The 14,624-nt window shown below is 36.8% G+C and overlaps 1 protein-coding gene across 1 annotated transcript in view; it reads right to left on the bottom strand.

The window, feature by feature from the left end:
- Nucleotides 1-3,438: 3,438 nt before the first annotated feature.
- The window catches only part of LOC128660131 (cryptochrome DASH), a 74,619-nt gene continuing 63,433 nt past the window's right edge, over nucleotides 3,439-14,624 (bottom strand). Inside the window, exon 14 of the mRNA XM_053713778.1 lies at nucleotides 3,439-5,652. Within this exon, the coding sequence (XP_053569753.1) occupies nucleotides 5,545-5,652 (108 nt within the window). The 3' untranslated portion in view covers nucleotides 3,439-5,544. The remainder of the gene's footprint in view (nucleotides 5,653-14,624) is intronic.

Below are 14,624 nucleotides of genomic sequence, written 5' to 3'. Positions count from 1 at the left end.
TCCATTGCCTGAGCATACTTAACTGCAGAGGTCTGAGGTGAAACCGAGCAAATGGTATGATGTCCATTGCCGCCACCATCAATCCGATTACCTCCATGCACTGAGCCACTGACGGCTGAGGAGTGGACTAAATGGCTCGACATGTATCCAGAATTTTTGATTTTCTGACCTCTGTCAGAAAAATTCTCATGGATATAGAATCGATTAGAGTTCCCAAGAAGGGCACCCTTGTCTTCGGGATTAAAAAAACTCTTTTCCAGATTTACCTTCCATCCGTGAGTTCTCAGGAAGGATAGCACAATGTCGGTATGGGACCTTGTTTGCTGACAAGATGATGCCTGGATTAGAATATCGTCCACATAAGGCGCCACCGCAATGCCTCGCTGTCTTAGAACCTCCAGCAGAGACCCCAGAACCTTTGTGAAAATTCTGGGTGCCGTGGCCAGACTGAAAGGAAGAGCCACAAACTGAAAGTGTTTGTCCAGAAAGGCAAACCTCAGGAACTTGTGATGATCTCTGTGGATAGGAACATGAAGATATGCATCCTTTAAATCCACCGTCGTCATAAATTGACCCTCCTGGATCAATGGAAGAATGGTACGAATAGTTTCCATCTTGAATGATGGAACTCTGAGAAACTTGTTTAGACTCTTGAGGTCTAAAATAGGTCTGAAGGTTCCCTCCTTTTTGGGAACTACAAACAGATTTGAATAAAAACCCTGCCCCTGTTCCTGTATCGGAACGGGACAAATTACTCCCATGGAAGAGAGGTCTCTTACACAATGTAAGAATGCCTCTCTTTTTATCTGGTCTGCAGATAATCTTGAAAGAAGAAATCTTCCTTGGGTGGGGGGGAGAATTTCTGAACTTCAGTTTGTACCCCTGAGACACTATTTCTATAGCCCAGGGATCCTGAACATCCCGCACCCAAGCCTGAATGAAGAAGGAAAGTCTGCCCCCTACCAGATCCGGTCCTGGATCGGGGGCAAACCCTTCATGCTGACTTGGAAGCAGCAGCAGGTTTCTTGGATTGTTTACCCTTGTTCCAAGATTGGTTGGGTCTCCAAGTAGACTTAGATTGTGAATAGTTTCCTTCCTGTTTAGAGGAAGAAGAGAAGGAGTTTCCCTTGAAATTTCAAAAGAAACGAAAATTACTTTTTCGTCCTTTCTGCTTGGTTCTTTTATCCTGAGAAAGGAGATGACCCTTGCCTCCCGTGATGTCAGAGATAATTTCCTTCAAGCCAGGTCCAAACAAGGTCTTTCCCTTGTAAGGAATTGCCAGGAGTTTAGACTTGGATGATACATCCGCAGACCAAGGCTTCAACCATAAGGCTCTGCGGGCTAGGATAGAAAAATCTGAACTCTTAGCAGCCAATTTAGTAATTGGCAGAGAAGCATCTGTAATAAAAGAATTGGCTAACTTCAGAGCTTTAATCCGATCCTGTATTTCTTCTAAAGAAGTCTCAGTCTTAAGAGACTCCGCAAGAGCATCGAACCAATAAGCTGCTGCACTAGTGACCGTAGCGATGCACGCAGACGGTTGCAATAGCAAACCCTGGTGAACATAGATCCTTTTAAGTAGACCCTCCGACTTCTTGTCCATAGGGTCTTTGAAGGAACAACTATCCTCAATAGGAATAGTAGTTTGTTTGGCCAAGGTGGAAATAGCCCCCGTCTGCCAAGTTTCCCTGACAGCGTCAGCTATAGGGAACATCTTCTTGAAAATAGGAGAAGGAGAGAAGGGAATACCTGGTCTCTCCCATTCCTTCGAAATAATCTCTGAAGTTCGCTTGGGAACTGGAAAAACATCTGAGTAAGAAGGAACTTCGAAGTATTTGTCCAACTTACTCGATTTCTCAGGAACGACTACTACCGTGGAGTCACAGTCGTCCAAAGTCACTAAAACCTCCCTGAGCAACAGGCGGAGGTGTTCTAGTTTAAACCTGAACGAGACAACTTCTGAATCAGTCAAAGGTAAGGAACTCCCTGAGTCTGAAATTTCACCTTCTGATAGAACCTCCATCTCAGATCCCTGAGAGGGTACATCCGAGATTGCCACCATAGCATCAGAAACTTAATTGACCACATAGTTGTCCTTCCTTTTACGTTTGCCTTGAAGTATAGGAAAGGCAGATAAGGCATCAGAAAGTGTAGAAGACTTAACCGCAGCGATGTCTTTTAACATAACTGCAGTAGAAGCTAGAGAAGTACAGGGCACTGCTTGAGCGGGCGTTAAAGGTTGGGACGTTTGGGGAGAAAGCTGCGGCATACTCTGCATCTCATCATTAGACTCCTGAGAAGCATCCGCCTTTGAAAAATTTTGGAGTATGAAAATGTTTTTCTCTATAAATTAAAAGGAACAGGTGGTTCCACATTGGCATCCAAACACATGGGGCAAGTAACATTATGCACAGCTTCTGAATCCATTTTAGAGAACAGACAATATTGTACAATTTTTTAATACACAAACACAAAAAAAAAAATTGTTACTGGCCCTTTAAATGAACTTTTTTACTGCATGAGAAAAAGAATGTTGGAAAAATAAGCCCAATTTTTTTAAAACGAATACTTATAAATCCTACCTGTGTAAAAAGGATACTGTGCCTTTAAATACTAAAGTGCAACTATTTTCCTGTGTTAAGCAAACAAAAAACGAGTTGCCCTTATGAGATACTAACACGTTTTTGATTCCCACAGACACCTCTACGCCTCAGCAGATCTGCTGAGGCTCCTACCTGCTGACCGGTCTCCCAGCAATGCTTCAGTGATGACCAGATAAAGGTTCAGAGCCCTAACAACCGCTTGCTTTGTTTGAAAACCACGCGGTTCCAGGGCAATGCGTAGAGTCACCGGTCTCCCAGTAATATCCTGCAATCCTCGTGGGGAGCTTAACAGTAGAGATGTAGCAAAAACCGGAACGCTTCCGGAGAAAACACTATGAGAGACTGCGCAGCGTCCTCTAAGGGAGTCTGAAGCGCACAAAATGATAGTCCCGTCCATCGTGGGCGTTAGCGTGTACACAGCCCATACCGGCTTATTTTTAACAAATAAACCGATAAAGACCAGCTTTACTCCCAGCCCACAGTGCCTGTACATAAGTCATCACCAAATAAAAGGCCCATACATAGAGAGCCTTATGTCCAAAGTTCAAGGCTCCATTTGCCTTATGAGAATTAAAGGTATAAATGTATATAGTGCAGTGTTCACCCTTCCTCTGAGTCCTTTGTTACCGAAGGGAGGAGCTATATAACAGCTCTGCTGTGGTGCTTTTTGCCTCCTCCTGCTGACCAGGAGGCATAATCCCACTCATTGTGTCTTTAAAAAGAAATTCTGGTGTAGACTGTCCCTTTAAGCAGCAAAATCCATGGTTTAAAACCAATTCTACTCAACAAGCAGCTCTATACATGATATGACAGTTATAGAAAATAAACTAATGAATGCAAAAAAAATAACTTATTTTATTTTCTTAAGTTACAATTTTACACATTTGACATTATTAACATGCTCAACACACACAGGGGCCTGTTGATTTAAACCTCTCCACTCAGACAACATGATATAAAATGATCCCAAGTGAAATTCTAAAAAGGCAGAATTTGATTTACTTCTCCAAGGGGAGTTCCCTTCATTTATGTATGTGAAGGAGAGACAAGCCTAGAGCAATATAGAACTGTATGACATGAGAGTTCTGCTACATTTACACTTTGTGCTTTCTATTTTATATTACTTTAGACTTTAAGTTTTATTACATTTAAACTCTGCAATTTCTATTTTGTATTTTATTTTGGATACAGCAGAGTATTTAGGATTACCTTGTATTATTCCATTTAAAATAAAACTGAAAAAAAGCTGGCAGCTTCAGTTTCACAGAGAGTTTCATTACTTTCTATAGGTTTGATAAGCAAATATTCTCCAGTTTGGAGAGAAATTATAACGCAGACTTGACAGGAATTGAACTCACTGAATTCTATAAGAAAAAGGGCAGAACGTGGAAGCCCCAGAGAGATAAGAGATTCCCTCCATAGAGAGTTATGTGGTTCTCTGGGATACAGTAGTGGGAGAAGTAAACAAGAGAACATCTTGGGCGGTCATAAAGTCTCAGTTTGCAGCAAATACAAATTAAACTGAAATCTTTTCATTACAATTTAACTTGTTTTTGCCAGCAATTTAGTATATATTAATTTTCTGTCAGTTAAATAAGTGTATTGTGAATTTTGAGCAAACTTCACCTACATACAGCTGGTGGCATAATTCAGTGAGACCAGCATTTTACAAGAATCGTGAGAGCTTGAGGGATACCCAGGGAACTCCCCTGTTCAGCCCAGGGGGGCTGCCCTGTGCCTCCCATTTTCTGAAGCTCTGTTTTATTTTACAATAGAGAAAATACAAAAGGGCAACATAATTTGTAAAAGATAAAGATATATATATTGTTAAACACAGAAACTTTCAAAACATAACAAGAATTTGTAAAATCACTGCTGGATCTAAATTTAAAATGAATAAAAATATAAAAAACAGAAAGTGCAAAGCTTAAATGTAATAATACTGAAAGGACCCAATCTGAAATTTAAAATCATATAAAATACAAAGCACAAGTGTAAGCGTAACACATCATGCAGTGCCATATTGCCCTGGGCTAGTCTTTCCTTCACATACAGAAATGCAGGGAACATCCCTTAGACTACTATAGCAACATTTTCATGTCTAGAATCTTGTGAGATATCTCACAGTGCTGGCCTTTTTCTTTTAGCGTTCAGTGAGTCTGCACTACAATTTATCTCCAAGCAGGAGAGTATTTTATCATCAAGCCCACAGTGTGAAATAGTTTGCCCAGTTTTCCTGTCCCCAACTAGTTTCATTTTTCCATATTAAAGGGATACTAAACCTAGTAGCCACCAATCAGCAAGCGCTACCCAGGGTTCTGAACCAAAAATGGGCCAGATTGTAAGCTTACACGGCTGCTTTTTCAAATAAAGATACCAAGAAAACAAAGAAAAATTGACAATAGGAGTAAATTAGAAAGTTGCTAAAATTGCATGCAAGTCAATCCTGAAACATTGGGGAAACTTGCGCGTAGGATAAAGTAATGTTTCAGGATTGACTTGCATGCAATTTTAGCAACTTTCTAATTTACTCCTATTGTCAATTTTTCTTTGTACTATGTGCAGAATTATATAACATTATTTTCTAGGTTTACTGCCCCTTTAAGGTATTCCCAGGAGCAACGAAAAATGGTGTCATAAAAGCCCACAATAAGTTTATTCATAAGAAAAGGAACACTAACGTTACTGTGTTGATTAACAAGATACTAGCCCTCTATGTGAAAGATACAAAGAATGCAATAAATACCCACACCATAACAACCCAATGCAACATCAGATTAAAAGGGTATGTTTAATATCATGACCTTTTTAAAATAAATAAATCGGGTAAAAAAAAAGTTTTTGTCCAGAACTGAATTGTTTTGGTAGAAAATGATTACAGCTGGTAGATATATTGCTGCTAGGTTTAACTGAGTGTTGTCAGATAAATAGATGCTTTAAATTATACATTTTTATTGCGAGAAAAGTAAAAATCGATTCCTCTGTTCTTGTGCTGCTTTGGTGTATAGGAGGGTCCTTTTTGTCTTCCTGCAGTTGATGGCCGACTATTCTGTAATTAAAAACAATATAGGCAAATTATATAAACCACAATATGCAAAAGGTAAATTTAATTCGGCAGAGCTCACTACAAGGCCTATTTATACAATGCAACAATAAAAACCCTGTAAAAATATTGTTTATGCAGCATAATGTATAATAAAAATAATTATATATATCTCTATACAAACACTATAGTTATAATTCTCCTTTAAGATCAGCAGTTTTTTTTTTTTTTTTTGCTAAAGGGACATGAAACCCACATTTTTTCTTTCATGATTCAGATAGAGCATGTGATTTTAAAAAAACTTTCTAATTTAGTCCTGTTATCTAATTAGTTTTGTTTTCCTGGTATCCTTTGAAAGGATACCTACATAGGCTCAGGAACTGCTGATTGGTGGCTGCACAGTTATGCCTCATGTTATTGGCTCATCTGGTGTTCATCTGGCTCTGAGTAGTGCGTTGCTGCTTCTTCAACAAAGGATACCAAGAGAACGAAGCAAATAAAATAGCAGAAGAAAGTTGGAAAGTTGTTTAAAATTATATAATCTATCTCAAACAAAATCTTTTTTTGGGGTTTCATGTCCCTTTAGCAGGAAATTAACTCTAGTGCTGTTTTATTCCATATAGGTGTGACAATTTATTCTTGTGAAAGTGCAACACACTAAGATCTGTGCAAATAAAGATCTTAGTGTGTTGCGCTTTTACAAGAATAAATATGGCTCCGAAAAAAACCGAATGTCGTGAGCGGCCGCCTTCTTCCACATTTGGGTACATCCAAAAGCCTCAACATGCACAAGTGTAGTAATGTGAACAACTTGAGTGAGTCTCACAAGGCTGCCAATATTTATCAGAGATGTTAACAAAGGACTACAGGGAAGATATGTCTGCTTGCAGTATTGATAGTAGAGCTGATGTTCCAGAGGGGTGGATTAGATTAGAAGCAGCCTGGACAAAATGACTGGAATCTAAAGTTAAACTACACAAAGTACAAACTATGCATTAAGGAAATAAAAATCTAATGGTTAATTACAGACTCAATAACACTTTACTGTTACAAAAGAGGAACCTGACTTGGGAATTATTATTCCAGATTTGATATTTGGTAAACAAAGCAGTATTGCAGAAAGGCCAGTAGAATGCTTGTATATGTAAAGGAATAGTAAGGTCCTTATGTCACTTGACAGATTCCTAGTGAGACGTATTAATAAACTGGAATCTGTTCAAAGTTTGGCTTATAAAATGGAACATGGTCTAAAGAAATAAATACTAAGAAAGGCTCAATAACCTAACTATGTATAGCTTAGAGTACAGAAGGGAAAGAGGTGTTACGATAGAAAATTTATAAAAATTGGGCTTAACAAAGTTGACACAAAGCATTTTTCACAAAACGAGCAACACCAGAACAAGGGATCATGATCTCAAGCTGAAGGGCAGCAGGTTCAGGATTTACAGAAGCACTTCTTCACAGAAAGGGTGGCTGAGTTAGTAAAAGCAATGGTGGGGGACTTCAAGAATGCTCGGGATAAGGATAGGGCTATCCTATGAGCTAATTAATAATGATATGAAACAGTGCTCCTTTAGTAAAAACAAATGTTATTTTGCAGTAAACATAAAAAGAAACAGATTGTGCTAAAAACAGAAATCAACTTGCTTGTTTTCTAGCAAAATGAACACTTAGAATTCTAACTGTAGCCACTATCCTCAAGGAGATGAGAACTGACGTGTTAAGTTGCAATCTGACTTTACTGAGCATGGGCAAAACTGACTACCTGTTTATTGATTATTCCCTGAATACTAAACCAGCTTATGATACTCTAGAAGATTTATAACATCAATCTAGATATGTCTTCCTGCAGAGAACCCAGCCCCCTTGCACAGAAATAAAATCAATTTAAAATTATACATTTTGCAATGATTTCTATTAAGTATATCCCACTGCTTAGTGCTTTTTTTATTACAATAATGAAACAGACTGTTTCACATCCCTTTAAGCTTATACTTTATAGGAAATATGGGCAGACTTGTTGCGTTTATGGTTCTTATCTGCTGTCAAATTCTAGGTTTATAGAAACTAAAACTCCACACTTACATCTTCAATATTTTGACAAATACTATTAATTGAATCTACAAAAACTGTTCTTTACTTTTACTACATCAGTATGTCTAGCATTAATGAAATAATCAAATGTATACCTAAAAAACATAAGAGGTACCAACTAAAATCCAGAAAGTGAAGATATAAATAAGCATCAGATTGCAGAATATTTTTAAAACACACATTTTACGAACAGTTTTTAAAAAAATTAAAAGTTGCTTTATTGGAATTTGTTCAAGAGTGCAGTGAGCAGTTTTGAGCACAATATTGTACAATGGCATATGCATTAGAGTCAGAAGAGTACTTTAGTTACATTGCTCTGTTGTGAAAGCGTCCTCACATGATTGATTTCCTGCACTAGAGAAGGATTTGGATCTCAAATCATACAAGATACAGCAGGCTGTTTTAATTTCACCATAATACAAAAAGCAGAAGTGGGTACGGAATCAGCTTTTATTTCTGATCATATAAACGCTAAGAAGAAAAAATGTTAAAGTTCTACGGAGAACTCTAAAGAAACAACCACGTAGAAGGACCAATAATGGTGTTAAAGGGACAGTCTAGTCCGAAATAAACTTTCATGATTCAGATAGGGCATGTCATTTTAAACAACTTTCCAATTTACTTTTAACACCAATTTTGCTTTGTACTCTTGGTATTCTTAGTTGAAAGCTAAACCTAGGAGGTTCATATGCTAATTTCTTAGACCTTGAAGGCCGCCTCTAAGCTGAATGCATTTTTACAGTTTGTCACCACTAAAGGGTATTTGTTTATGTGAGTCATATAGATAACACTGTGCTTACGCAAGTGGAGTTACCTAGGAGTAAGCACCGATTGGCTAAAATGCAAGTCTGTCAAAATAACTTAAATAAGGGGGCAGTATGTAAAAGCTTAGATAAAAGGTAATCACAGAGGTAAAAAGTATTAATATGACTGTGTCGATTATGCAAAACTAGGGAATGGGTAATAAAGGGATTATCTATAAAAATTCTGGTGTAGACTGTCCCTTTAAAGGGAAACATTTTAAAAAGGGTTAGTAAACAATTTAAGATAATTATATAAAATGTTTAATTATGCCTAGTAAAACAATTGTGCAATAGACTTTCATTATTCATTTTGGCCCTGTTTCCTGTTAAAGGGACAGTAAACATACAAAATAATGTTATATAATTCTGCACATAGTGCAGAATTATATAACATTATTTTGGCGGCAGCCAGAGGTGTAACTAGAAACCTCAGGGCCCTGGTGCAAGAATCCATGAAAGGAACCCCCCCACACACATATTTACATACTGTACACACACACACACATTTACACACATATTTACATACACACACACACACACATTTACATACACCTACATATTTACATAAACACGCACACACACATTTACACTTACACACACACACACACACTTACATACACACACACACACTTACATACACACACATTTACATACACATACATATTTACATAAACACGCACACACACATTTACACTTACACATATACACACACATTTACATACACACACACACACATTTACATACACATACATATTTACATAAACACGCACACACACATACATTTACATACACACACACACACATTTACATACACACACACACACTTACATACACATACATACACACACATTTACATACACATACATATTTACATAAACACGCACACACACATTTACACTTACACACACACACATTTACATACACACACACATTTACATACACACACACATTTACATACACACACACATTTACATGCACACACACACACACACACACACTTACATACACATACATACACACACATTTACATACACATACATATTTACATAAACACGCACACACACATTTACACTTACACACACATTTACATACACACACACACTTACATACACATACATATTTACATAAACACGCACACACACATTTACATACACACACACACATTTACATACACATACATATTTACATAAACACGCACACACACACATTTACACACACACATTTACATACACATACATATTTACATAAACACGCACACACACATTTACACTTACACACACACATTTACATACACACACACATTTACATACACACACACATTTACATACACACACACACTTACATACACATACATTTACATACACATACATATTTACATAAACACGCACACACACATTTACATACACACACACATTTACATACACACACATTTACATACACACACACACACACATTTACATACACACACACATTTACATAAACATGCACACACACATTTACACTTACATACACACACATTTACATACACACACACTTACATACACATACATACACACACATTTACATACACATACATATTTACATAAACACGCACACACACATTTACATACACATACATATTTACATAAACACGCACACACACATTTACATACACACACACACACACACATTTACATACACACACATTTACATACACACACACATTTACATACACACACACATTTACATACACACACACACACTTACATACACATACATACACACACACACACACACTTACATACACATACATACACACACATTTACATACACATACATATTTACATAAACACGCACACACACATTTACATACACACACACACACATTTACATACACACACATTTACATAAACATGCACACACACATTTACATACACACACACACACATTTACATACACACACATTTACATACACACACACTTACATACACACACACACACACACACATTTACATACACACACATTTACATACACACACACACACTTACATACACATACATACACACACACACACACACTTACATACACATACATACACACACACACACACACTTACATACACATACATACACACACATTTACATACACATACATATTTACATAAACACGCACACACACATTTACATACACACACACACACATTTACATACACACACATTTACATAAACATGCACACACACATTTACATACACACACACACATTTACATACACACACACACACACTTACATACACACACATTTACATACACACACACACACACACACATTTACATACACACACACATTTACATAAACATGCACACACACATTTACACTTACATACACACACATATTTACATACACATATTTACATAAACACACACACACACACATTAACACTTACATACACACACATACATTTACATACACATACACATACATATTTACATACACATATTTACATAAACACACACACACACATTAACACTTACATACACACACATACATTTACATACACATACATATTTACATACACATATTTACATAAACACACACACACACATTTACACTTACATACACACACATATTTACATACACACACACACACATTTACATACACATATTTACATAAACACACACACACACACACACATTTACACTTACATACACACACATATTTACATACACACACACACATTTACATACACATATTTACATAAACACACACACACACACACATTTACACTTACATACACACACATATTTACATACACACACACACATTTACATACACATATTTACATAAACACACACACACACACACATTTACACTTACATACACACACATATTTACATACACACACACATTTACATACACATATTTACATAAACACACACACACACATTTACACTTACATACACACACATATTTACATACACACACACACACACATTTACATACACATATTTACATAAACACACACACACACACACACATTTACACTTACATACACACACATATTTACATACACACACACACATTTACATACACATATTTACATAAACACACACACACACACACATTTACACTTACATACACACACATATTTACATACACACACACACATTTACATACACATATTTACATAAACACACACACACACACACATTTACACTTACATACACACACATATTTACATACACACACACATTTACATACACATATTTACATAAACACACACACACACATTTACACTTACATACACACACATATTTACATACACACACACATTTACATACACATATTTACATAAACACACACACACACACACATTAACACTTACATACACACACACACATTTACATACACATATTTACATAAACACGCAGACACACATTTACACTTACATACACACACACACATTTACATACACATATTTACATAACAAAAAGAGGGGGAACAATCTGCGCTTAGGAATATTATAGCTGCACTTTCAACAATGTACCAGGATATTAGATAATATACCAAGATATCAGTGATTAGTGATGGTGTGACCCTGCGAGAGTAATCAAATACAGTAATATCAATGAATAATTCTCAGATCATACACTGAACATTACACAATGACGATCAATCTAGCACTGTAATGAGTTACTCACATAGGTAATGAGTATGTATATATATATATCCACACAATAGTATCACTAAGACACATGTAAAGTCCAGCTATCCTGTAAATAAATATACGTTGGCTGTAGATTAAATAGTCTGTATGGACTTATAAATAAACAGTTCCCTTGTGCCAGTAAATCTTTGCTGCTTCGTCTGGAGGTTAGGAGTATCCTCTTGAACAAGCGGATTCTCGTGGGTTTCTGGAAAAGAAGATGTGAAGAAGCGCACAAGAAAGGCACCCCTAGTGAAGCCTGTAGGTACAGATGCTCAAATAATAAGATGCAATTAAACCACTCACGTGATTCAACCTCAATTTGTATGAGGTATCAATCGGACCCAGGTTATAGCTGTTTCCTCCTTGAATGTTCCTTTTCTGTTTGCCACCGATGATCCCTGTATTCCTGGGCTGTGCAGAAGTCGTCTCTGAGATCTTTAAAACAGAGATGTGGATCTGCATCCACTGCAGCACTCAGGGGCAGGTGTAGGGGCAGAACAAAAGGGAAGTGCAAATATATGTATTTATATGTATTCAAACAATATATTTATTGGTGCAGAATATAGACATACCAAACATACAAAGTCACAAGTTATTTCCAGTGACTGATAAAATGCAGCACTAACCGGTATAGCATATATAACAGTCTAACAAGGAGATCTGTATAGCTACCGTTAATTCGCTGCTGTGTGATTCAATGAAATAACAAACCCTCTCTCAGCTCGATACCAGCTTGCCCCCGACCACACAACCAGGTGTGTGATACGGAGAGCTGGGGGTTATCGGCGTGTACGGAGAAGCGGGTGGTGAGTGTGGCGGGGGGCGGAGCCTTACGCGTTTCGCAACGCTATTGGTTGCTTCGTCAGAGGTAGGGGCCGCCCCCCTCCCATTCTGTCCTTTATAGCGTAGTGGGGCTCTATTGGTCCGTAGCAGGGAACAGCCGTCGCCATATTTCTTAAGGGCATCTTAGTGTATAAGATACATACATAGATGTTCTTGAAATACTATTCCCTTATTTAAAATCTGAATGTTTAAAAACTGTTAATTTCAAACCTAGAAAAGCGCCTTGTCTAAATAGAACAGGCAGAATAAAAAATATATATAATAGTCCAAGTTAGAACTAATTAAATGTTGAAATGTAAAAAAGTTTAAAATAGTAAAAAATAGTAAAACGGTCATTCATAAAAGTATGTAAAACTATGTGAAACATAATTTAGGCGACATGTAAATCTACATATGGCTAATACAAGATACACATGGCACACAACATAATGCCAGTGGCTGAATATATAATGGATCTAACAATTCAATGCATTCTGCATTTCATATAATCTCATAAAACTTTCTGTATTGAGCCATGTCTCGCTATATATAGTGTTGTTGAAGCTTAATCACAGAAGACTCTAACATATAACAGGAGTGACCGAAATTTTCATTTATAGGCTATGTATTCTACCCCCAATAGTAACTGTATATCTGTGTGGAGGGGATAATATAGTAATCAAAGCCCTGATGCTTCATTTTTACAGAAGTAGGAAAACATAACAGTCTATTGCTACTGATGAGATACCTAGTGTGTACAAGGAGTGAAAGACAAATGCATCTATGTTATTCAAACCTATTTGTAGGGGTTACTATGAAACAGGGAAGGTGGAGGGATCAGGCCAATGGGACTGGCAGATCTTTGACTCTGTACTTAACTATTAAATATTAAATAAATGGATATTGGCTGTACTGAAACTTCTATATTTCGCCAGGCTGTATGTCAAAGAAATGCCGCTAGATCTATATCCCTATTTAGCCCATTTGGCTCAAGAGTATTTAATGAGAAGATCCAAAAAGTTTCTCTTTTTCTCAGCTCGAGTAGTCTGCTGCCACCTCTCTTGTTAGTATTAATTTGCTCTATTGCTTTAATATAGAAGTCATTTTTGTTTTTATTGTGTTTTTGGCTAAAATGTTGGATGAGAGGGGTATTTAGTGTGCCCGCTTCAATATTTTTCATGTGTTCCAAACATCTGGTTTTAAGATTTCTTTTAGTGCGTCCAATGTACCTCAGGGGCTTATCACAGGTACACTCCAGCATATAGACTACATAGTCCGATTTACAATTTAGTAATTTCTTTATTGGGAATTTTTCTTCATTTTCTGTTTTTATTGCAAATTTATTAAATTGCTTTGAATGATGTGTGTGATCACAACAGACACAGTTCTTTCTAAAACACTTATGAAAGCCTTTTAGCACAGAGGTGGTTAGATTCTTATTTAGATTAGTGGACTTTTTACTTCTGAGAGCACTAGGTGCAAGCACTGACTTCAGATTTTGGTTTTTTCTATAGATGACGTCAGGATTGTTTCCAATCACATCTTTTAGCAACGGATCTTTTTGTAGTATC

Source organism: Bombina bombina, chromosome 5 (assembly GCF_027579735.1).
Source record: "Bombina bombina isolate aBomBom1 chromosome 5, aBomBom1.pri, whole genome shotgun sequence".
Classification (NCBI taxonomy): Eukaryota; Metazoa; Chordata; class Amphibia; order Anura; family Bombinatoridae; genus Bombina; species Bombina bombina.
Note: the sequence above shows the minus strand (reverse complement) of the source record. Positions and strands in the feature narration are given on the sequence as shown.